Consider the following 24,330-nt stretch of genomic DNA (forward strand, 5'->3'; position numbering starts at 1 on the left):
AAAAGTCGGATTATTAGACCTCTCACGTCTCACTCTGTTTCGACGCCGTGCTTCAGAGAGGGCCCTATGCCTATATAAATATATATATATATATATATATATGTATACATAGAACTATGTATATACATTTCCCATACATATATTATGTATGACTATATTTATACATATACATTTACATATAGGTATTTACGTTTATATGTATATCTTTATATTTAAGTATGCCTTACCATGAAGAACTGTATGTAGAAATCTTGCACACGTATATCGATACAGACGCATGATCAAGCATGCAAGTATCTTCATCCTGTGTTCAAGACCCGTGGACATCTACATACGTGGAAGTATAGGGTGGTGTGTATCGCTGCATGCTGGATTTTCGAAAGCAAGTTCTTTCACCCCGTAGAGCCGACAGGCGTTTCTCCTTCAAGCTCCCCCCGCAGGCGTTTGCGAGCGCCGCGTTAGTTGAGGACCAATCCGAGTTTTCGGTATCTCATAGCAACTCAACCTCAAGAGACATGTTCTCGCGCAAGCGTTTCCCGCTCTTCTGGCAGGGATCTCAACACAGGTGAAAGATGCGCCTGTCGCGGGCTCACAAGATACTTGGTCCACGAAACAGAACGCAGTTCTTTTCGTCTCGCTAATGTTTCGCCACTCGTTTCCGCCACTGTCTCTGTCTCTCAGTCCTCATCGGGCGCGAACAGACCCCACACGGCGCGACCGCAGAAGGCCACACACATCGCGATTTTTTCTCAGTGCAGCTCTCCCGGAAAGGCAGTTGCTCGCTCCTCTGTTTTCTCTGCATCAAGCGCGGTGCATGGACTGTGGACTGTGGCTGGCTAGTTCTGTCGAGGGCGGCTCGCAGCTCACTTACGAGGGAGCGTGTGTGACACTGAAAAGAGGCTGCACGCGCTACAAAAACGCGCGTCGCTCCTTAGACGAAGCGGCACTGTAGTTTATGGTGGCGAAGGCCAGCCAACGCTTTGCGTGGTCTGTGTGCTGTCGAGCGAAGCGGCGCAAAGGTCCACAGGCGCGGTGCCCGTCGGCGCATCAGCCGCTGTCTTGCCCGAGAAGCAGGGAACCAGCAACAAGACACCAGCCTGGAGTGCAGCGTCGCCTCTGTTTCCAAGACGCGTCTTTCAGAGAGGGTTGCCACAGGGACAAGAGAATGTCTGTCGAGGGACAGGAAAAACGACAGAACGAGCGCATAACAACGTACTAAATACCGAACACCAATGTCTGAAAAACGATGCGCCGCGCTCGGCCCACGCGACCCCCCTTTCGCTGAGGTGTACACAACGTACACCCCAGCTGGCATTGCCACTTTCCCCTCCGTCGCCCCAGGTGCCAAAGGGACAGACGTTCGACGCCTTTCTGTCAGAATTCGAAAGGGGAGTCGTCTCGGTCTCTTCTCGGTCTCTTCTCGGTCCTTGCGAGAGAAAAGGGGAGGCAGCCGAGGGACCTGAAGAAACGGTTCGCGAAATGCGCTTCCCGTTCGTCTTTGCCGTCTGCGGCAAAAGAAAGTTGACGACGGTCAACGGACGGAAGTGCGACGCGTTCAAAGCCTCACTCAGTGTCCCCGCCTCGATGCGGAGTCGACGTTCAGGAAAGACAAGCGACGCAACGCACGCATATACAGATACGTACCTGTCTATCCCACATCCTCTCTTCTTCTTTCTTCTGTCTTCTTCTGTTTCGAGCGAGAGGACGGAAACTGTAGAGAAGTCAGAGGACGAACGTTCACGTGGACTGAACACACATCTCCCGTCTCGTTAGTGGTTTTTAACGCCTTGTCCTCTTCGAAAGCTTCGTCCTCCTCTCCGCTCTCGTCCCCCTCTCCAGAATCCTCTTCCTCTGCCTCGACCGCCGCCTCTGTGGTAACCGAACGTTCTCCCGTCCTCTCCCAGCGAGCCGCATCCCGCATGCGCGCCAGGAAAGTTGCCCTGGCCATCTGCCGACGCAGCTCCAGCGCCGGCTGGCTCCGGTGTCTGTACACCTGAAGATGGAGGACGCGCGCCAGGGTGCGGCGGGGCGTTGACCGCTTGGTGAGGCGACAAGGCAGCTTGTGGGAAGGAAGAGGCTGGCGCATGCGCAGCGCCGAACGGCCGCCCAAATTTCGGTCCAGAATGCGGACCTCGACTTCTCCCTCCTCGTCGGCCTCGGTCTCTCCCTCCGCCTCCACCTGCGGCGTTTGTAGAGACCGGAGAGGCGTCTTCTAGGGTCGAGGCAGCCGAGGAAAAGTCCGAGAAGCCAGGTTCAGGCCCATGGCCTTTGAGGCTTTTCCCAAAGGCAGATGGGAAGAGCGACTCAATCTGAGCCAACAACTCTTCGTCTCCGCTTCCCTCCTCGTCCCCCTCGTCCTCTGCACCATCCTCGTCCTCTGCGTTCCCCTCGTTCTCTGCGTCTTCAGATCCCCCAGGCTGGGCTCCAGCAGCGCCTGCTAACGAGTTTGGCACAAACGCGTCGGCAGAGGACGCGCCGAAGGCCGCGGGAGACCGTCGTGACGCAGGCGCGCCGAACCCAGCAGCGACAATTCCACGCGGTTCCCCCGGCGAGGCGAGCGGCGGCGGCACCGCGGTCGGCTGCACGCTGAGGACAGAGAAGCAAGGGAGAAGTCGAGTCGCTGCATCACTTCCTCCAGCGGACAAAAGACAAGACAAAGCACTTAAACACCTTGGCGAGGAAAACGCGAGAAGCGGAGTAGACGCGTCCTGGTGGATGCATGCACATGCCGACATCAACGACCGCCTGCACAACGGAGAGGCTGTCATCCCCAAGCTCATCTACAGATATTGACTCTATGCATACGATATCGACAGTAGAAGATGTGTACACCTTATGTACAACCGTTATGGTATATGCGCCGCGGTAGAGAAGCCAGGAGCTGCTCTTGGGATTTCTTCGCCGCGGGGCACCGCACGAACGGCTGACACTCCACGTCGCTCCTTGTCACGCTCTTTTCTTCGTAACGACGCATACACTGCTCAGATGCAGACTCCACTATCTCTACCAAGACAAACACAGGCATGCAGCGTTTGCGTGGATGCACTCTCTGCGGGGGGAGTACCGCCTTGGGTCGAGGCATTGACGCTGCGGTTCCTCCTGGACGGCTCGCCTCACCAGTCAAAACTGGAGAGCTCTTCTGGAAGTGCGACGAAGAACTCGGGAAACTGGAAAGACAAGGGAAGACAAACGGCCACAGAGAAAAAGGAACGTTTCTCCGACGGACTGTGTCCCCGGCTCTCCCCCCTCGCGCTGCCTTTCTACTCTCTGTGTGAAGTCTCCGCAAGACGCTGTCGTCCCCACCCCTGGTTCGTTTCGCTTCCATTCTTCTGCTGGCTGGCGGTCCTGCCTGCGACCCTCTGAATGAACACACAGGCTGCAGGTGATTCTGCGTTTCGCGCCGGCAAAATCCGCGACTACCTCGAGCCCACAGTCGTCTGTGCATACACCCCGGGCGCGTACGCGTCTCGACCTCGACCTGCTTCCACAAGTTTCTTCTCTCCGTACCTCGACGACGACGGTGCCGCTCAAGGCCTCTCGAAGAGTCCAGCCTCTGTCGCATTTCCGAGCTGGAATGATCACCGAGCTGGAAGGAAGCGAAGGAGAAGAGGGCCAGACGCTCGAAGGGCTACACGACCGTCTGCAGGACAGTCCAACGGAGGGGAGGAGGAGAACGAGTTCCTCTCGCCTCGCGAGATGTTTCGCGAGAGAGGGACATGACGCCGTCGTCTCTGTGTGGCGCTGCACTCCCTTCTCCGTTCGCGGCTTCTTCTGCCCAGCCACAGCCTCCTGCCTGCTGTCTCCCTTCTTTCTTTTCTCCCCACTCGCGGCCGATCCGTCCCTGTCGTCTTCGCTCTCCGTTTCTCCTTCCGCTGCGCCCTCTGTGTCGCGAGACATCCCGCGCTCCCCCTCCGCGTCGAGCAGCTCCGCCAGAACTTGGTAGATCGGCAAGTCTTCGTGGACAGCGGGAAGCACGCGGTGTACATACAGCTCGCGGAAGTGAAACACGACGCGCCACTCAATCGCGCTGCTCTCCTCCTTCTTGCCTCCCGCCGGCGCAGTCGACGGCTTCGTCACCCGCCCCGACGGAGAGGCCTGTTTCGACTCAGAAGAGTCGGAACCACTGTTCACGACGGCCTTGCTTTCGCTGCTGTCTCCGGCGCGGAGGACTGGCGCTTCGTGACCGTCTTCTCCTTCGTCGTCTTCCTCGCCTTCTTCGCCTTCTTCGCCTTGTTCCCCTTTCTCTCCGTCGTCCTGTCCTTTCTCGTCCAGGTCGCCGCGCGCCCTCGCATGCGACGCTGCTTCAGCTGTTCCAGCCACAGCAGTTCTCTCTGCCTCCTCCTCTGCCGACGGGTCCGTTCCTTCTTCACTTTTCGCTGTTCTCGAGATCCGTTCCTGCTCGCGTTTCTCTGCTTGCGGAGCTGTGGACTCCGCATGGCGACTCTGTCCTTGCTGGCCAGGCTTCGGCGTCGCGCTGCGTCGCTGGACAACGCGCGTCGTGTTTACTTTTCTTCGAGAGAAATTCGGCGGACAAAAGAGAAAGCGAATCCCCCGGGAGACGCACAAGGCTCGCAAGTGCTGCGGATGGACGCTGCGCCTGGAAACAGGGAGGCAGAATCACCACGGTCAGATGGAATGCGAAACACTGCGCGGACGACGCCACTGCTCCCTTCCGATACCAGGAAGACGCAGACACCCGAGACAGAGAGAGACACTGGGCGACAAGGAGGAACTCTACGAGCGCGAAGGCGAGACATGAACAGAGAAGAAGAGATGCGAAGAGACGGATCCAGAAGGAGGAGACCGAACGAGAAACGGCGAGGAAGACTCCGGTCACACCAGGGAGCCCGGTGAGCCATGAAAACGCAGTGAGAGAACGAGAGTGAGAGTGGAGAAGCGGCAGGAGGCTGAATGCCCTTCGCGATTTGGCAGTCTCGGTCCTGCGGATGTCTCTCCCCTTCGACATCGACAGGCTCGTAGAGAAAGAACACCCTCAACTACTACAGACATTTACACGAAATATAGCCCTCTGAAAGGTTCCACTTCGGTTGACCAGTCCAGCCACCGCGCTGTCTCTCACGCGACTAGAGTCCTACTGTCCCCGTAGACCTCCAACTACGTCTCGTTTTCCACCACTGACGAAGAGAGTTAAAGAGTTGAAACGGGCATCCGACGACAGCAACACTGCTCGACTTCGGCGAAGCCTCTTCTTCTGTTTTGAACTCAAGACTCCACGGCAGCTTCGAGTTTCCTGCGCAAGGGTGCTCAGCGTTGCCCCGCTGCGGCGTTCACAGCAACTGCCTCGAGGCGCGCGCGTGCCCTGTGTGAACTAGAACCAGCTGAATCTCAGGTGTGAACAGGACGAATGGACTCAGGGTACAGGTTGCGTAGTTCGAGGTTGCGTACACTGCATGCAACTGGAACATCTGTCGCTTCGTCTTGAGACACAGAGACAGCAGTACGACTCTCGACCGTTGTGTCTAGCCTGTTTCCTCTGGAGTCGGTCGGCGCTGAGTGTGCGGCGGGCGCGACGACTCTGTGGAACGCTGAATGGCTAAATGGGCGTCCGGAAGACGCGCGTTGCCGAGGTTTGTTACTTGGAGAATGCACGGCAAACGAACGCGAAATCGTGGACGCCTTTTCTCACCTTTTCCGGTTCCGGTGAGCACACTCATCGGCTTCGCGCCGCCAGTGCCTCGCGGCCGCTTCAACCACGCGCGCAGCCTCCTCCACGAGCCGGAAGTCGCGGAGAAGGAACTTTTCGTCGAAGTCGCGCAGAGCGACGTAGTCCACTCTCGACCTCAGCAGCGGACATCCCCCCTCTGCGGAAGCGCCAGAAGAAGACGAAGAGAGAGAAGAAGAGGCAGAGGAAGAGGCACAGGCAGAGGAAGACGACGACCGAAAGACCTCGCGTTGCTGGCCAGGGCGTTTTTCGTGAGCTTTGTAGCAAGCGAGAGAACAGGTGCGTCTGAGGCACCGTGAACAGCGGTAGATGCCTTCCTTGGATTGACAGACGACGCAGAGCCTCTCCGACGGACCTGCGTAGACAGCCGAAGCGGCGGGTGACTCCGTCGCAGGCTGCGACTCCACAGTCTGGGCGCTGGCGCCGTCCGCCATCGTCGTCGAAACGGAGAGAGAAGAAAACTTGAGTGCGAGAACGAGTGTGAAGAGACGCGACGAGAAACAAGGCAAAGACGGTGAAGAAGATGGAGCGCGAGAGAGAGAACGAGCTGGGAAGGGAGACGAGGAAGAAAATCGAAATGAAAAAGACGAAGGAGATAAGGAGAAGACGACGGAGATGGAGAAGATGAGGGGCGCGAATGGACTGCGGAAATCGACGAGGAAAAGTTGTTGAGGTCGACGAGAGAAAATGAAGGAAAGGAATGACGTAAAATAGAAGAGGAAGAATAGGGTAAGAAGGAGTACAGAAATGAGACAGAATATGGTGAGGAGGAAGAAGTCTAGTGGCGAAAAAATAAAGATGGCAGAGGTCGTAGCTGAAGACGCAGGGCCTCAGCCTTCACAAGGAGACTCAAGCCGCCATCGCGCTCGTTCTCCTTTCTGTCTTGGGTGTTCTGGTTGGCAGATCATTTGTACAGAGACAATGTTCTGCTTTAACTGAGGCGTCAACTAGGTACAAACTGGTCGCTTGTACCTCCTGAGCTTCGCCTTCACTTGCTCGCTCTCAGATCGACGCTTGGAGGGTCCAATCACCGCGAGAAGCGAATGTGCGAGGGACGCGCTGGTTGAGAAGAACTGTTGCATGAGTCACTCTCTGCCTTCTTTTTTCGACCAAGTGAAGATGTCAGACTGCGAGGTTTCGAGAGACCTTTCACCATGTGTGGATGACTGCCTTCGAAGCGACAGAAAAGTTTCCGTTTTCCTGCAACTGAAGACCTTCAGTCCGACCGCAGTCTCCACAACTCGTTACCTGAGCTGCAGGCGTCCACCCACGGCGCCGGCGATTGAAGCAGTGAGCCGTTTCTTCGAGGAAACCAAGAGGACAGAGTTTGTGGCTTCCTGGACGCTGTCGAGAGCCTGAGCCTCTTGAGGATGCGCAAAGAAAACGCACCGTGGAGCGTTTGCGCGCGCGCGCATGCGCCCAGAGTGGTAAAGAAACGCTTGGGAGAAAGGTCAGTGATTCTTCACTTTGCAGCGAAGAACGTGAGAGGCTTCTCGCGCTTAAATTGACAGAAATAAGTGAACTGGACTGGACCCTCAGTGCTTCCGTTGTGCGTAGACCCGCGCCATCGACACTGGCGAGCTGCATGCATGCGCATCGACGCCCTGCGACTCCGCGCGCGGTTTCGCAAGAAGCGACTCTACACTCACGGCGGATTTCGCGGCAGTCGAGTTTCTGGAAACGAAAGACCTGCGTCGTTTCTGAGATTCCTGTTTCCTCTCTCTGTCCAGTCGCTGATCGCCCACCTACAGCGTCGTCTGTCGGCTGCGACGCTCTCCGACCAGGGTCCGCTGCCGTCTCAGTCCGCTACCGTCTCAGTCCGCTGCGGCGGGAGCTCGCGTCGACCTTGTTTTCTCTTCTCGCCAGAATGCGGCTGTGCCGCTCTTGAGTGTACGCACAGACCAGCTTTGCCGCCTCTTCCTGTCTCTGATCATTCGCGGCTTCCTCCACTTTGTGTCTCGAGGATTTTACTCACTTTCTTGTGTCTGGAGGAAGCAAACGGCCTCTGCCCACAATCGACGTGGACCTGCGTCGTCTACGCTTTTTCTCGTGGGGTGCCTCTGAGCTCGTCAAGAGGTTTCTCTCTTTGAGAACGTCTCACTCGTCTCTGTCCCTGCCTCCTTTTCACTGGGCCGATCTTGTCCTCATCTGTCTCTCTGTCTCCTCGCTCTATCACGCTGTCTCTCGGTTTCTGCAGCTGAGTCCTTCGATCTTTCTGTTCCGTTGTCTCATGCTTTGCCTTCGTTACGCGCCCTCTCCCTGCGCCTTCTTCTCTGTTGTCCTCTCTCTCTGTACTTCTTCCTTCCTCTCGCTGTTCCTCTCTGTCTCTGTCGTATTCTCTTTTTCTGTTTGCGCCTCTGTGTCTGCCGCACTCTGCTTAGAGCAGTGGACTGTTTCTGCTTTTCTTCTTCCTCTTCTCCCGAGGCGTCTTTTTTCTCTCTCCCTGCCCTGAGGCTTGGCCTCCGTCTGAAGGGGCACCCGCGTTCCTCGACCAACTCCTCACCACCGCCTTCTCCGCCTTCCTCCTTCGCTGCTTCGCTCGCCTGCTTCCTTCTTTGACTCTGTTTCCACTGCCTCCCGTTCTTTTGCCTGCAATGGCGGAAGCAGCTTCACACTCGCGGCGCCTTGCGGAGGCGAAGGCCCCCCTGGAGGGGAAGAGCATGCCGGAGATACATGGGGAAACGCCGGACGCGCGGGAGAACTGGCGTTCGTCTCCAGAGGCGTTCGAGGCGCGGAGACAGTTCTTCGCCAGTCTCGGCCTCGTGGACGGGTGCGACGAGAGAGAGCGAGAGCCGACCGGCTCCGAGGCCGAGGAAGCGACAGACAGGAGCGACGCAGACCCAGAGCAAGAGGATGAAGACGAAGAAGGAGATGAAGAAGAGGGAGACGGAGAGAGTTGTCTGCCGCCTGTTCTCTGTCTGTTCTGCTTGTTCGCGTCGCGAGATCTCAGGTGTCTCCTGACCCACATGCATGCACAACACGGACTGAATCTCGCAGAGCCTCGCGGCCAGTGGCACCCGAGCAGAAGAGCTCCTTCTCCCTCTGCTTCGTCCGCCGCTGCGTCGTCTGCGCGCGACCATGCGGCGTCGGAATTGCCGGATCTGCATGCGTACTACCGGATCGCGTTGATCAACTACTTGCGCAGTCTCGGTCCGTCCTCTGAAGAGCGGCTGCACAGCTGTGCGGAGGCGGCGCGAGGAACGGCGCCGGACCGGGCGTTTCTCGAGGACTCCCGGGAGAAGCAGGCAGCTGCGTTCGCGCGCGTGACGGAGGCTTTCCTGGCGCTCCGCGGCGATTCCCCCTGCTGGCGAGAAGAAGCGTTTCTCCAGCCGGTCTGGGCAGAGGATCGCCTGCTCTGGGAGGAGGCGGACTGCACCTCCGACGACGAGTCCGAGGACGAAACAGAAGCTGAAAGAGAAAACGGTCCAAGAGCCAAAGATGGAAGCAGACAAGGTGCAAGCCGAGGGAAGGAGGAACAACAGTTGACGACATTGAAGAGACGAAAGGAAGGGTTGTGTGGAGGAAAAAGCGAAGACTGTCGAGAGGCGAAAGCGATCTGCGAGGACGGACCACAGCCGCAAGAAAACACCTCTGAGGAAGACAGACAGTATTTTGCTGGCTACGCCGAGCTGTCTATACACCGCGAAATGATAGGCGACACAGCGAGAACTGAAGCGTATCGCGACTTCATTCTGCAGAATCGAGGTGAGGTACTATGCCGCTTCCATCTTCAGCCGTTTGACTTCTCCTTCGGTCTCATGTCTCGTCAGCAGCAGACGAAGCGGCTGCGGCTACTGCGTCTCCGTACCTGTGAGAGGTTTCGCGTCTTCTTCCACATCTGTCTCTCTGAGAGTCTCTTCTCTCTGCAGACTTGTTCGCGGATAAAGTCGTCCTCGACGTCGGCTGCGGCACCGGCATCTTGAGTCTGTTTTGCGCGCAAGCGGGAGCACGCAAAGTGAGTTTCCTCGGAGTTTCTGCTCTCGACATTTCGACTCTTCCACTTGTCCACGAGTCGCGTCGGTCTCCCATATCGCCTCATGAGCTCGCGCCAAATGCCTGCCGACGTTCGCGTTGCTGCTTCGTCTCTCGATGCGTCTCTCAGTGTCGACCAAACACCGCTCTTGAGTATCTACCTCGGACTGCATGATCTCTGCACATTCGCATGCATCGGCGCAAGCCTTGGGACTTCTCTGCATGCGCATATACAGGGGATGTCACATTCAATGTTCGAGCCGTCCGTCGGCGTACATCTAGAGCTCTATCTCTCTCTATATATCTATCTATCCGTCTATCTCTCTATCTCTCTCTATCTAATCTATCAATCCCTCTCTATCTCGACGTATCCATCTAAGTCTCACTCTACTTCTCTACCGCTGTCTCTGTCTCTCTCTCTCCGTCTATCTCTCTATCTGCAGATATTTGTTTGTGTCGCAAACGCATATAATACTGTGTTGATGAATCGTCAGTGCGTCGAGGAAGGACAGGACGCCGACAGAGAGATCTAACCTCTCTCAGCGGGGACAGTGCTGAAGCGTCTCGCTGGCTCTCGAGAAAGTCTCTGCCGTCCACGCATGGGGTCGCTTGTGCACCTTCACTCTCAACTACATATATATATGCATATATATATGTATATATATATATATATGTCAATGTGTAAATGAATATGCGTACACAATCTTGCTCGTGCATGTACCTACGCAGGTGGTACGTGTATATCCCCTAACAGATATATTTATATATATTTAAATATACATATATATATATATATTTATATTTATATATTTATATTTATATGTGTGTATGGAAACATGTTTGTACGGGATTCTAGCGAATTTAAGCGAGGACGAGAAGTGGATGTTTTTTTTCTCGTCTCTGGACGGGGGTCTTCAGGTGATTGGCGTCGATGGCGCAGCGGGGATTGCGCGCGTTGCGGAGAAGATTGTGAAGGCGAATCGATTTGATCACATCGTCCAAGTGGTGAATGCCAAGGTTAGTCTCACGGCGCCCTTGACATCCTTTTCTTAGCCGGAACGGCGACTGCCGCCCACGGCTCAGGTGCTTTCTTCACATCGTATAAGTACTACGTATTTTTTTAGCATAAGTCTGCATCTGAATTTTTTATAGATTGATTCATGTATTCATGCGCATGTCTTTGTGCTTTCACATCTGAACAAAGTTATGCCTTTGCCTTCTTCTGTGTCTTTTCAAGCTTGCGGACAAGATCTATGTGTGTCTGTGAGTATATGCAAAGATACGCAGCGACCGCTGGCTGGCCCGTGCATGCAACTGCCACTGCATGCGCGTGAGTGTGTCTAGATGTCTTTGCGAGACTTCGAATGTCCTTCTGTTCGAGCGCACCGTTGGCAGCGACGCGAGTTCCAGCTCTTTGCCGAGCTTGCAGAGTCTTTTCACGAGTCGAGCGACGCAACTGCTTTCGCCTCTGCCTTTTGCTTTTCTCTCTCCAGATTGAAGACGTCGTCTTGGTGTGGGCAGGCGACAGCGGCGAGAAAGTCGAGGCGGTGAGACACTGGAGACAGGCGGTGCAGGCGTTCCTACGACGACGCAGACGGTTCTTCCCGCTGCTTTTTTATGCACAGACAGATGCAGAAATGTCGCGGCGGCTGCATCGACTTTGTCCGCCCCGTATCTCTCTGCTCGTCGATGTCGCGGAATCACCTCGTCTTTCATCTGCCTCTTTGTGCATGTCGATCGACAGTGCTGCCGGCACACTGGTGTATCTGCCACCCTGTGCCTCTCGCTTCCTCCCTCTCTCTCGTTTCGCCTGTCTCTGAGCCTCTGTTTTCTGGGCATCTGTCTTTCTCGCGTCCCCCTGTTTTCCGCGGACATTCTGTAGAGTTTCGCACCCATCGATGCAGGTCTGTCGATGGCTGGGATGGCGCGGAGGGCGTCGGAACGCGTAGTTGAAGCGGGCGGTCTTGTGTGCGCATTTATGGCGCATTTGTGGCGCATTTGTGACGCATTTGTGACGCATTTATGGCGCATTTGTGACGCATGCGTGAGTGGCTTACGAGAGAGCAAGTGTTCAAGGTCCCTCAGTTTCCCTCGTGACCGTCAATCGCAGGCGTCTCGGACTCCACGCCTGGCTCTGCCGCTGTACTCAGAGAGGAATCCGTTCTCTCTCGATACATGTACGCATATCTATGCCTGCCTGCGTAGATGCATACATATCTACAGTGCTCACCTACAAATCCTTGTCTAGCTCTGCACGTACATATATATGCCATAATATATACGCATATATATATATATATATGTACATATGTATGTATATATGTGTATATATGGGTAAGTGCATTTGCGAACGAAGCTTTTCAGTTTTGATGGGGTGGCGGCTTTTGTGCGCAGATGCCCCGAGAGCTCTTCCTGGCAGCGCCGTCGAGGAGAAAGGTGCAGGTGGACGTCATCGTCTCGGAGTGGATGGGATACTGCCTCCTCTTTGAGTCGATGCTGTACACAGTGTTCCACGCTCGAGATGAGTACGTGAGAATATAAGCCGAGCCAAGTTTAGCGAGCGGGAGACGAGCGCGAAGAGAGGGAAGCAACGAGAGATGGAACAGGCGGGAGAGTAAGGTAGAGACCAAGGGGAGCATATGAGGAGAACAAGACGGAAAGCAAAAAAGAGGGGGAGATTTTGAGAACAGGAAAGCGAACAGGAGAGTGAAGGAGACAGAAGAGATGGCGGAAGTAAAGCGAGTGAGGTGAGAAGAGCAGCAGAGAGAGAGAGCAGCGAGGAGCGAAGGGCATCCGCGGCCTCCGCGGCGGGGGGGGGGGAGATCGAGAGGAGCAGCGGCACACGGTAGGAAGCGAGAAACCGGAGATCGGAATGGAACACAAGGACCGCGAGCGGACGAACAGGTCTGACCGAAAGAAGGCACCACCGGCGAGGAACAGGGACTCAATTTGCAGGAAAAGGAGACAAAGTGTAGAAGACAACACAGACCAAAGGGCACCAGACTCACAGCCATGCGCTTGAAACGGTTCTGCCGTCTTTTTCGCTCCGCTCTCAAAGCCGTTTCCTGACTGGATCTGCCTCGCTCCGTCGTCTGTTGTCTGCGCCTCGTGATCTCTTGCAGATACCTCAAGCCGGACGGATTGTTGGTGCCGAGTCGAGCAGTGATGGGCGTAAGCGAGACGGGGGGGGGGAGGGGGGGAGGGCAGAAGCAATGTGGAGCTGGGCCGCATGCAGGGCATGCGTCGCGTCACTCCTTCTGGCTTCTCGGCGTCCTCTGTGAACCTGTCTTTGTTTCTTTTGCCGTATGTATCTCCGGAGGGAAGGCGCATGGTTAGAGGAGGTCCACACACTTCCGCTGGCGTAGTCAGTTGCTCCCGAGCCATGCGTTCGTCAGGACGCGGTCGCAAGGGTTGCTCAGCTGCAGTCGATTGAACGGAGACGGGTGGAGTTGCCTTTCCAGGACAGACATGTCCGTGTGAACCAGCAGAGAACGGTCGCTGGAGCCTTTCATCAAAAGTTCACTTCTTGGTGCTTTGGAGAGGGAGATGCTGACAGACCCAGGCAGAGGAGAGGGGGGAGATGCATCCACGCGTCTGAACGGGTGCCTCCGGAGAAACGCCCAGACCGCTCGACATCACCAGCGACACACAGATGGACATGAGGAGACAAAACGCTTCAGAGGGACGGGAAACAAAACGCTTCAGAGGGACGGGAAACAAAACGCTTCAGAGGGACGGGAGACAAAACGCAGTCCGAACAAGGGGAAAGGGAGTCACATGTAAATCCTCGTCCACACACTGAGCGGTTCGTCGATGCATGCAGTCACGTCACAAGAGGCGCGAATTCATGCCCATACTTCCACATGCCCCTGTGCATAAAAGCATGCATAAATATGTACATATACATATACAGATCTATTTATATGCATATATATATATATATATATATATATATATATATATGCACATATACATATATACATACATATACATATATATATATATATATATATTGTAGATTTATGCCTCCTTCCATCCATGCCCGTATGCGCCCATCTGAACATTTGCTGATACAAACATATATATGTATGTACATGTGTGTGGATGTACTGTCGTCCTTTGAAGCTCGATGGAGAGATGGACTTGTGTTTGCATGATGTTGTTTCGCGTTTTGTATTTAGGTCTTCGGTGCGGACTGCGACTCCAGGCTTCGCGCGATGCGCGGCCTGTCGTTCGACAAGCCGATCTACGGCCTTGACTTTTCTCTGCTGCACCTGCCAGACGCGTTTCTTCTTCGACATGCAGAAGTTGCGGAACTTTCTCCCGACTGCTTGCTGTCGGAACCTTCTCCCTTTTGCCTCATCGATCTGTACAGCGCGACGACCGAGCAAGTGCAGGCTCTGCGCGCGCCTTTCTCGGTACGCGAGCCGGCAATTCAACGCGCGCGAAAGAGCCTCGACAGGTCCTTTTCTTTCCTCTCTCCGTCGTTGTTTTCCTCCAGTTCTCTCGGCTGACGTAGTGCACGTTCTGAGAACTAGAAATACATTCGAATGGAGGTCGAACCTCAACTCTTTTGAGTTTCTCAGGAATGGAGAACAATGACACCACAGAAACAGGCGGCTCTTCGGCGACGCCTGCACTGGCGACTGTGCGTATTCCTGTGTCGGCATGTGAAACATCGCTCTCCCATCCTCCTGTGTTTTCTCTTGTTTCGTCTTTTCTTCGCTGTCTTCTCTCGCTTCATTTCTCCCCTTTCCTCCATGAGGCTTTCTCTGTATCCGCCTATCTCCTGGGGGGTGGGGGGGGCGGATGGCGGGTGTTGAGAAGCTAGCGAGAGGATCTCGCGGAGCCAGCTGCGTGAGGCGAGTCTCTCCCTTGTGCGTTCGTTCCTCGCTTTGCAGGTCGACCTGACTCGGCGCCCTTCTCACCGCTCTTTCCCCTCGTCTTCCTCGTCCTCGTCTGCGCTCGCGGCTGTCGCCTGCCCTACCTTGACGACCCTCCTGGTTTACTTCGAGTGCTTCTTCGAGCGAACGCGCGAAGGCCGCGCGGGAGACGCGCCGATCTCCTTTTTCGCGGGGCCTCAATCCTTTGGAACGGCGCAAAACCTGAAGGTCGCGGCGGCGACCACCGGTGGAGACACTCGCAGTTCGGGCGCCGCCGGAGAGCCGGCGACAAGAGAAAAACGCGCAGGTTTCGTCTGTCTCTCGACGTCTCCTCTAAGTCCAGGCACACACTGGAAGCAGACGCTGCTCCACCTCAGGGTAGGCAGGAGAGTCGAGAGCGTGGAAGAGAAAGCGAACGAGAAGGCGGCAGAGGAAGAGCGAAAACTAGACAAGGAAGCAGAAGCTGTCAGGACAGCGCTGCTTCAACTCTGTGATTTGCATTGGACTCAAAAAACTCAAACTCAAATTGACTCGACTCGACTCGCATCGAAAAAAAGAAAAACGGGAGGCACGCACAGGAGACAGAGGGAAACGTCTCGGCGATCTTCTGTCTCATCTTCTTTCTCTTCTTCCTGTCTGTTTCTTTTGCACTTTGCTTGTTCATGTCCTCTCTCTGCGCCAATGTGTGTGTCGCTTTTCTCGCTCTGAATCGGTCGGTGTCTCTCGGCAACTTGCTCGGCTTCTTTTTTCAGGACGCCAACGGAAACGGCGTCGCGCTCACGCCTCGTTGGGCTGTGAGTACCACGGAGGAGGCGGCGGTGAGCGAAGAGAAGAGCGAGAAACGAACGTCAGGCGAAAGCGGCGCGAGACAGAGAGCAGCTGTCGATACACTCGAGGGCTTCTTGAGCCTCAATCCAGACCCCGAACGAAGTCGCAGTCTCGTCCTCACAGTGGAGATGCAACGTTTGCCCTGTCAAGGAGAAAGTGGAGAGATCAGCGTTGGCCCCTGCGTCAATTCCTTCTCTGTGGCGTAGAAAGAAACTCGCGCGAACTTCGTCGTCTCCCGCTCGAACTGAAGAGAAAGACACCGCCAGCAGTCTCGACTCTTCAGTCTTTCTTACACCTCTCCTTGGGGAGGATTTGTTCTCAAAAATGGACCTATACATATTTGCATATATAAAAATACATATTTGTGCGTCTTTGTATGCATGCAGAAGTGCGAGTGTGAATATCAACTGTAAACGAATGAATGCGTATTTGATTGCAAGTGTATACTGCCGGTGGAACTCTGCGTTGACGTCTATTCAAGGAGAAGCCTTGGACTCTTCTCCATGATTTGCCTCGAGGGAGAGCTGCCATGTCCGCGCTGCGCCTCGAGTCGAGGAAAGAACTTTTCTCGGCGGTGGAGGTGAAGACGAGATTCTCTTTTCTCCCTATGGAGACTTTGTTCCCAGCAGCGCATGCAGATGTCCCGCTGGAACTGCGACGAAAAGGGAGGAAGTCTCACCGCGCTTCTCAACAGATGGCTCCCTCGCTTTTCTCGGCGAACGCTTAGACACGAACGCCTCTCCGGTCTCTCTCACCACAAACGCTTGTATACACAGACAATACATATATATATATTTATATATATATTTATATATTTATATATATTTATATATATATAAATTGAAAGAGGAATGTAGGTAGGTAGGTATTGACATCGGGAGATGTAAGAAGCGTTTCTAGAACGTCTACGCGTGACAGAGACTGTCTGTCAGTTTCTCACGCTGACGACAGGGTGCAATACTCCACTGCGTTTCTTTCAAGAGTCCTCTACATGCCTGGAGCCTCTCCATGTGATGCAGTATCTGTGCAACCGTCGCTGTGCTTCTCTCTGGAAACTGGAGATGCGAGATAGAGTGACAAAAAGTCGCAGCGCGTGTCTGGTGGTGCGCTGTCGGCCAGTTTTCTGCCTCAACGACTCGGGAGAGCGCAACCTGAACGACCTGTGGAAGTGCAGCGAGTCTCTCAGACTTCCCGACGACGGCTGGGTCTCGAGCACCGTCGCCTCCGTTTCGTTGACTACAGAAGAGCGCAGTCTTTTCAGAGACACTCCACAAGCACAGTCGAGCCAACGAGACGGCGCGTCTGTTCCCCAGCGCCACGGACGACGCGACATCTCATTTACCGCGGCTCCGTTGAACAAGACGTCCTGAGCAACAATCCTGTCTCTCGCACAGCTGAGATTCCCTTCGTTTCCACGGCTCTTCACCAAACACACACATCCGAATACGCGCCACGGCAGGCGACGCAACTGAGGACGCGACTCACAGCGAAGGGAGCAAGTCCTGCAAGTGATCAGTCCAGAAGCTGAGGCTAAACAGGCACGATCATCGCAAGCGAGGATGCAAACGCCTGACCCTCGGTAGTCTGAGAGAAACAGACTGAGCAGGCTTTGAGCGGGGGGGGGGGTGGGTGCCTATGTCTTCGACCGCGGCGAACGCCACGATGTTTCTCGACCAGTGTGTAGAAAGACATCCATTCTCTAAGCACGCGCTGGACACACCGCTGCAGTTGGCGCACTTTACATGCGGATCGCGAAAAGCTTTCTTCCCCGGCTTGCAGACATGGCCCAGGAAAACGATTGTTTTGAGGGGAGAAACGCCCGAGAGTCGCTGTCTCTTGCACCTTCAAGAGGTAGAGAGTCGGCGTGTGTGTTCCTTCTCTTCGTTTGTCGAGTGGAGACGCCTTTTTCTTCGTGAGTCAGAGCTCGGAAGAAAGCAGGCCAAACGAGAAAAAATCCTTTGTTGTCCGGAGGTCTCCTCACCCGGGAGGATATCTGCCTGCACAGCGTAAAGCCGAGCGGCAGGAGGTCGACCTCTGTCGGTCGCCAGCGAATCCTTTTCTACCTCCTTTTCTATACTTCCTTCGTCCTTTCCGACGACTTCCTCGAAAAACTTCGGAGAGGAACGTTTCGTCGCGCCCGAAGAAAAAAAACTGCGACCCTCCTCTGGCGTTCGGAACCAAGAAGAAGGGCAGTTCCGCGGGTCCGCGGGTCGGCGCTCGCTGACAAGTCTATTCGCGCTAGCATTTGTGCAGTGCATGTCGTCTGAAGTGACGGCTGTTTCTCCGCATCTCTTTGTTCCGTGTATTTTCTTTCCGTTCGGCCGAACGCGCGCGAGAAGACGGCGAGTTTTTTGCGCTCTCCCGCTCCCGTTTTTCGCTCTGCGCGTTACGCGACGCTCGCGAAGATTCGAGCTGTCAGGTGGCGCCGATTTTCTCCCTGCTTTCCCCGCGCGGCTCCGCGGCGCTCGCTGGAAACCTTTCCCCAGAAAAGTTTTCGTGAAACCGTCAGGGAAACACGCACCCACAGAACGGGTGGCTGCCTCTTCTCAAACAGGAAACGGCTGTCTTGTCGTCCGCGAGCGAGCACCCCAGCTCGGGCGTCCACACAGAGCGAGCTCCCAGCGCACTGCCGAACATCGACGCAGAGCAAGTCCTCAGACAACCTCGGCGTTCGTCTCTGCACTGGAGAACGGAAAGGTTCCCTCGGCCGTTTTCTCCCCCGCTTCCATCGATCCGCGTCTCCAACTCTTCCAGCCCACCGTCGGAGGCGGAACTTGACGCGAGGTCGGCCTGAGAGCCGCCACAGGGGCGCAGCTCCCGCCTCTTGTCGTCGCGTTTTCTGTTTGCTGCGGCTGAAGAAGCCGCTTGTTTCCTTCGGCGTCTCGACTGCGGAGACTTTCTCTAGTCACGCAAGAGCTCCTGCGAACGACGGCCGTGACCTGCGGCGTCCGTTCGGTCAGCCGAGAGTCCCCCGCGCCTGCCCTTGGGAGGCCGTCGCAGCTTCCGCGCGCAGCGACGAGAATCCGCGAGACTCTTCCATTGCGGCGAAAAGACGTTTTTCTGACGGCCGTTCACCTTGCGATTTGACAACGCAACGACCTGCCGCGTGACTCGCGAGAGAAGCGCCTGGCTCTGCAACCGCGCACCCGTCTTCCAGACGCTCGCTTCTTCTCCGCCGCCTCAAACGACACACACACAGAGAAAGACGACACAACGCGAGAGGAAAGAAGGCGCAGACACACAGAAGGAAAGAGAAGAAAAATTGAACGGGGCGATGAGTCGCGGAAAATGATGACGAAGAGCGAGGACGGCGCGCGACTGTTGCGCGGTGTGTCGCCTCGGCACTAGCATCTCGTTTTTGTTTCATGGTGTGGAGGAGAAGCCAACGAACAACAGAAGATGGGCAAGAGACTCTGCTGAAGGCTCCCGAGTGGCGGATCCAGAGAAGGCAGAAAAAAACCTACGGAGATCGCAGGGGATGCGCGGACCGCAGAGCAAGGAGAGACAAGCGCCCAGCGGCGAGCATCCGAGAGGACTGGAAAAGTGGAGCGAACGAACAGGAAACGATACCCCCCTCCCTCTGCTTTTCTCCCTTTTCGCTCGACCTCACCTGCGTTTCCCTCAGGCTCTTGCTTCGAAAGAATCTCGTTTTTTTCAGTTCTCTTAAATAGCCTCCTCTCCACTGCTTCTGAGCCTATTCCCCGTCGTCGCGCCTCTCTTGTCTCTGCCTGCCTGGACACACACACTCTCTCTGTCCAACTTCTCCGCTTCTTTTGCTCTCCGTGATTCGTTTGAGGCTCTGTGTCAAACGAAGACGCCAGACTCATCTGTGATCGTCCAGTTGCAACTCTCGTTTTTCCTTTTTTCGTTTTTCAAGTGGTGCCGTCGTTCCTCCCCTCTCCAAGTTCTCCACTCGCGCGAAGCGTGATCTCTCTTTGTTCTTTTGCATTGTGTATTTCTCCCTTTCTCGTCGCGCTGGAGTTTCAGTCGATCCGGCCTTCGTTCGTCCCGCTCGAGGCCTTTGCTCTTTCCCCGATTTGACAGGTTCCCTTCCGTGTTTCCAACTCCTCTGTCTTTTTTTCCTTCGTTTTTCTCGATTTCGAGGCTTCCTCATCAGCCGCCTTCTCCTGCTTTCCCTGTTCTCGCTCTCTGTTCGTCTCGGCCCTCCCTCGTCCTCGGAGAAGGCCTTCTCCTGCACCGCGTCTCGCTCTTTTCGTCTCGTCGTTCCTCAGGTCCTGCTGTCCTCGTTCGCTGCTTCTGCCTTCGCGTTCCTTGCCGCGATGGCTCTGAGACGCTTTTTCTGTCGCCGCGCGCAGGCGACGACCCCCCATGCGGCCTCGCAGCCGCCTGCGTCGACTGCGCAACTCGCAGAGCAGAACGAGAGTCCCGAGACAGAGAAGAGCTCCTCGGGACCTGCCCAAGAGCGCGCAGATCACCCTGAAACAGAAAACGCAACGAGTGGAACGAACGGTGCGGCCCTCATCTCCACGGCCGAAAGCGACGGCGTCGCCGCGACCCCCGCGTCCAATCAGCTACCCGCGACTGCGGCCGTCTCCGCAACTCCAGCAGCGCCTGTGGAGGGATGCGAGAAAGCGACACCAGAGGAGCTCGCGGAGAAGGACGGGTCTCAAGAGAACGCTGGCGAGAATGCTGGTGAGAACGCCGGCGAAGGCTCAGGAGCCTGCATGTCTCCAAGCTCGCGGCAGATTCCGACTGAGGGTGCGGCGGGGGCCGCGCGGCAGATGCCGGACTTGGCGGTCTCGAAGGGTGAGGATGGCGTGAGTGTTCGCGCCATTGAGAAGAAGGAAACCGCAACGGGGGATGCAGCAGCTGCACCTGTCGAAGCGGCTGCGGCCGACCAGGGCGAGGCGCGCGAGGCCAGCGGGGAGAAGCGTTTTGAGGACGCGTCGGCGCGAGCAGAGAAGCGCGACTCGTTTGTCTCAACTTCTGAGCAGATCTGCGAGGTCGGCTCCGCGGGAGTGGCGGGAGAAGAGAGCGTACGGCGGCGCTCAGGACTCGAGCAGCGAGCGTCTCTGGAGGAGGTTTTGGAGCGGAAGATGAAGAAGTTGGAGGCGTACCTGGAGGAGGAGCAGCTCTTCAAGGCGTTCTCGTATGTGCTGTTGCTTGAACATCAGATCGACCACCGCGTCGCGACTCTGAATGCGACCCTGGGGCTGCCTCCTGCACCTGGCGGCTGTCTCGCAGGACTCTTTCCTAACGGCGAACGGCTCGCAGACGAGCGTCGCGGCGAGGAGCGAAAGGCCGAGGAGGGGGACGACGCGCTTTCTGCTCTGCGGCCGAGCTCCTTGCTGCCATCCTCGCTGCTTCTGAAGAAGCAGGAGGACCTGCGCATTCAGCGAGAGACGCTGCTGGCCTTCGCGAACCGCCTGTCGAGCAGCCAGGAGCTGAAGAACCTCTGCTTCGAAATGCGATGGGCCTTTCAGATGCTCGGCAACTTCCACCTGGAGCACTTGCGGCAGGTGTGTGAGGAGCCGCGGCTCTCCGCATGCGACAGCTTCTCCTCGCTTCCGCGCTCCGCGTCCTGCGCCTCGCAATCCTCCACCTTCTCCTTCTTCAGGGGCGCCGACCGCGACCGCGAGGAGACGCGCGCGGAGGCTTCGGGAGCGTTGGGCGCCAAAGGCTCGGGGGCGCTCGGCGCGCGGCCTGAACGTGAGGCGCGAGACGAAGACTCTGTGGCCGCGGAGGCTGCGCTTCCGGAGCGGAAGCTGAGCACGACGAAGATCAAGCAGGGACTTCGAAACATGAGTCGCAAGATGAGTCTCTCCAGAAGATCCAGCACCGGCAGACGCTCGGGAGTGAAGAAAATCATGACGGCGAAGAAAATCCAGGACGACGAAGGCTGGATTCGAGAAAAAGGTCAGACAGAAAAGGAGAGAAGTGGACACAGAAAGCGAGAGAAAAGAGACAAGGCGGGAAGCGACAGAGGTGGAGGGCAGGGTGAGAGATAAATGAAGTTCTCGAAATAGAAAACGCGCGAGACGGAGGAGGGGGAGGAACGTCGAACCGAGTAAGAAAGAGGTAGAAAGAGAGGAAAGAAGAAAAAAGATGGAGGAATGGAGATGGCACTGAGGAGACGTTGAGATTTAGTTCTAGGGTCGAGGAAAGAAATCGTAAAACTCCGAGAAAGAGAGATGGAACTCCTTGGTCAGACGACATTGAACGCATTCTGACACGAGTAGGAGGCCATCATCGAGGTCTGTTTTTCTTTCGTCTTCGACCTTCAGCGTTTGAGCCCGTTGTCTCTCTCTGTCTCTTTCCACTTCGATCCCTCTCTGCCTTTTATCCCTTTTGTTCCTCCTTCTGTCTTTCTCTTCTGGTCTTTCTTTCGTCCTGTGTTTTTCTCTGTGTGTGAGTTTCATCTCTCTTTGGTGTCTCTGTGGGTGGCGCAGGGCGTTATCTGGACTTGGCGTATCGGGTGGAGAAGGACTCTTCGGTGTCGATGAAGGTCCGAGGGAAGTTGCCATGTCCGTTGTTCGAAGTGCTGTCGATCCTGAACGAGACGGACTTGGCAGGCTCCTGGGCACCCTTCTTCAAGTCTGCAGAGCGGGAGCAGCAGTACACGAAGGCCTCGCAGCTGGTGCGGCAGGTGTACGACTATCCCCTGCTCGGGGCGAAGGAGACGTTGATGTTTTGCGTGGGCATCAATGCGTTGGAGGAGGCAGGCTGCGTCATCATCTTCTGTCGCTCGCCGCCGGAGAACGCGACCGAGTTTCTCGGACACCCAGTGCCTGAGAAGCGCAAGCTCCTCCGCATCCAGTCTGCAGACCTCGTATTTCTCCTCTACCCCATCGCTGAGGGACGGCAGACGACGCTCGAGCTCTACGGTCGCTTCCAGCATGGCCTGCGCTTCGTTCCCATGAAAATCGTCACCTTCGTCGTCAAGAAAGTCGTCCGCGGCATGTTCGTCGCGATCGCCAGACAGTGCCAGTCCTTCCAAGCCGGACCGTACAAGGAACGCGTCCAAAACAATCCTGCCTTCTACTCCTGGATGCGCAGCAGGATCGAGGACTTCGTGCAGCAGCAAAAGCAGGGGCATATGCGAAACACCGAAACCATATCGCTCGCAAGCTTCAACTGCGAGGAATTCCAAGATTAAACGGCATACAGAGACACACACACATGTGCATAGAGATGCAGAGGTCGACGTTGATAAACGTACTCACACATATACGTAGAGATACACAGAAACTCATGTATATACATATATATATATATATATACATATATATATATATATGTAGGTGTATCTGTATGCATATATGTACATGTGTGTGTTTTTAGAGATGGGTGACAGGTTTTCTGCTTGCGTGGGCATGCAGATTTGTTTTTTAGGCTTCGTGGAGGGAGAAGGTTCTTTTACGTCGACAGGAGAGAGCTATGTATTTTTCAGTGGACTCCGTGCTCTTCACCTCCACATGCTTATAGTGACACTCGTGCCGCCCCTTTTATTGTACACACATAAAACTGTACGCATACATCATATATATATGCATGTACATACATATGTATATCTATATAAAAATATATATAGATATAAATATATATATAGATATAGATATATATGTATACGCATATATGAATGCCTGTCCATTTGATTCGCCAGAAGTGCGGGAGAAAAGTTAGACGTCTCCGTTCTGCGGAAAGGCGCAGCGAAGGCGCTGTTCAGGAAACTAGGCCAGGCCTAGCTGTACAACGTTAAGAAAACGTGGAGATGTTTCCGTGGCTTTGTGTTGCGTCGATTCGTGCGGTTCACGCGGATCTCGAGACACGCTGGAAAGAAGCAACGGCTACGGAGTTGAAAACCGTGAACATGTGGAAGAAGCTGAGAGAACTTGGGGGGAAGAGAAGAGGGTCGGGACCAGGCGTTTTCGCAAGGCGAAAGTCTCGGAACGGGGCGAATGAGAGCTCTGAGACGGCAGATGTCACTGACTCTTTGCTGTCGCACAAAAGAGGGCATGGCAGAAAGAGTGGAAGGGGATTCCGTTTTTCGAATCCGTCGACAAAACAAGAAAAAGCACAAAAAAGTGCTCAACACCTTCCTCGAGGCTTCTCCGCGAGATGCCACGCCGCCTCCGAAGCTCTGGGGTGTATGTACACCCCGTGCCAATGATGGACCCGCGCCCGGAGGCGGCAGTTTTTTCTCGTCGTTAGTGTCCAAGGGGGAAAGACGAGGAAGAAGAACTCTCCACGACTCTCGCGTCTGCATGCTTGCAGAACCGAAGTCTTTGTATTTCGACAGTCGCTTCAACTCAAACAGCAAACGACCAAGCTTGTCTTCAACGCAATCCTCAAACATCCAAAATCCCTTACCCATACCCATTTACATATTCATATATATATATATATATATGGTTACACATACACGCACACAGATGCACTGCACATGCCTACACAAGCCTATCGTATATATGTATATATATATATATATTTAGAGTGCTTGTGCAGAATATGAATCTCTGTAAATTTCTGTAAATAGATTTGATACGTAGAGGGTCCACTGCGTGCGACTAGACGGGGATGTGGATTTCGTTGTTTGAGGAGGGCAGGGGATATCTGCCGCGATGAGGGGCAGTTGCTTCTTCGCCGAGGTCAAAGGTGCTTTGACTCTTTAGTTCCGAAGCAGGGGGGCGAGCACGAGCAGTCCGAGGTGGCAGTTTTGATTCAAAATGAAATTTTGTACGGAGACAAAGTCGCGAAGAAAGTAGACACACAGACAAGGACGGGGCGGAGTCTGCGGCTTGCACACGTCGAACACAAGGAAACGACAGACCGCTGGATTCGCGCGGGGTGTACATACAGAGAGATGTGGATATGTGACGGATACTCGCGACTCCAGGAAGCAGCGACTGTGACAGCGAGGAGGACAGAAGCGAGAGCACATGCGAGATCCGGAAAGAAAAGCTGGATGCACTGGAGAGACCGAGGAGACACGAAACTGCGAGA

The 24,330-nt window shown here is 55.1% G+C and overlaps 4 protein-coding genes across 4 annotated transcripts; 3 read left to right on the forward strand and 1 right to left on the reverse strand.

Moving 5' to 3' along the window:
* Positions 1–1,127: 1,127 nt before the first annotated feature.
* Positions 1,128–7,182, reverse strand: TGME49_252400 (HIT zinc finger protein). Its single transcript, XM_002369307.2, has 4 exons — positions 5,648–7,182; positions 3,508–4,597; positions 3,118–3,167; positions 1,128–2,586 (listed from the first exon to the last, which is right to left on the reverse strand). Exons 1-4 carry the CDS (start codon positions 6,115–6,117, stop codon positions 1,770–1,772), a joined length of 2,427 nt encoding a protein of 808 aa, XP_002369348.1. The 5' UTR covers positions 6,118–7,182; the 3' UTR covers positions 1,128–1,769.
* Positions 7,183–7,272: 90 nt separating this feature from the next.
* Positions 7,273–8,226, forward strand: TGME49_252410 (hypothetical protein; the record flags this gene model as incomplete). Its single annotated transcript, XM_002369308.2, has 1 exon — positions 7,273–8,226. The coding sequence occupies one exon, from the start codon at positions 7,273–7,275 to the stop codon at positions 7,771–7,773; it is 501 nt and encodes a 166-aa protein (XP_002369349.1). The 3' UTR covers positions 7,774–8,226.
* A 51-nt stretch (positions 8,227–8,277) lies between these two features.
* Positions 8,278–15,572, forward strand: PMRT3 (histone arginine methyltransferase PRMT3; the record flags this gene model as incomplete). The annotated part of the gene is made up of 9 exons (XM_002369309.1): positions 8,278–9,388; positions 9,553–9,638; positions 10,574–10,672; positions 11,149–11,202; positions 12,050–12,180; positions 12,778–12,826; positions 13,837–14,073; positions 14,557–14,916; positions 15,291–15,572. The coding sequence occupies 9 exons, from the start codon at positions 8,278–8,280 to the stop codon at positions 15,570–15,572; spliced, it is 2,409 nt and encodes an 802-aa protein (XP_002369350.1).
* Positions 15,573–16,241: 669 nt separating this feature from the next.
* TGME49_252430 (hypothetical protein) lies at positions 16,242–23,670 on the forward strand. Its single transcript, XM_002369310.2, has 2 exons — positions 16,242–21,243; positions 21,777–23,670. Exons 1-2 carry the CDS (start codon positions 19,647–19,649, stop codon positions 22,481–22,483), a joined length of 2,304 nt encoding a protein of 767 aa, XP_002369351.1. The 5' UTR covers positions 16,242–19,646; the 3' UTR covers positions 22,484–23,670.
* Positions 23,671–24,330: the final 660 nt, after the last annotated feature.

This window comes from Toxoplasma gondii, chromosome III (genome assembly GCF_000006565.2).
Source record: "Toxoplasma gondii ME49 chromosome III, whole genome shotgun sequence".
NCBI lineage: Eukaryota > Apicomplexa > Conoidasida > Eucoccidiorida > Sarcocystidae > Toxoplasma > Toxoplasma gondii.

Excerpts from the sequence above, each read along its gene's own strand:
- TGME49_252430 (XM_002369310.2), top strand. The coding sequence starts at position 19,647 with ATGGCTCTGAGACGCTTTTTCTGTCGCCGCGCGCAGGCGACGACCCCC. Across the intron at positions 21,244-21,776 it reads AGGCTGGATTCGAGAAAAAG|GGCGTTATCTGGACTTGGCG; the intron begins GTCAGACAGAAA and ends TGGGTGGCGCAG.
- TGME49_252400 (XM_002369307.2), bottom strand. The coding sequence starts at position 6,117 with ATGGCGGACGGCGCCAGCGCCCAGACTGTGGAGTCGCAGCCTGCGACG. Across the intron at positions 4,598-5,647 it reads GCTCACCGGAACCGGAAAAG|GCGCAGCGTCCATCCGCAGC; the intron begins GTGAGAAAAGGC and ends CCCTGTTTCCAG. Across the intron at positions 3,168-3,507 it reads GCGGCACCGTCGTCGTCGAG|TTTCCCGAGTTCTTCGTCGC; the intron begins GTACGGAGAGAA and ends TTGTCTTTCCAG.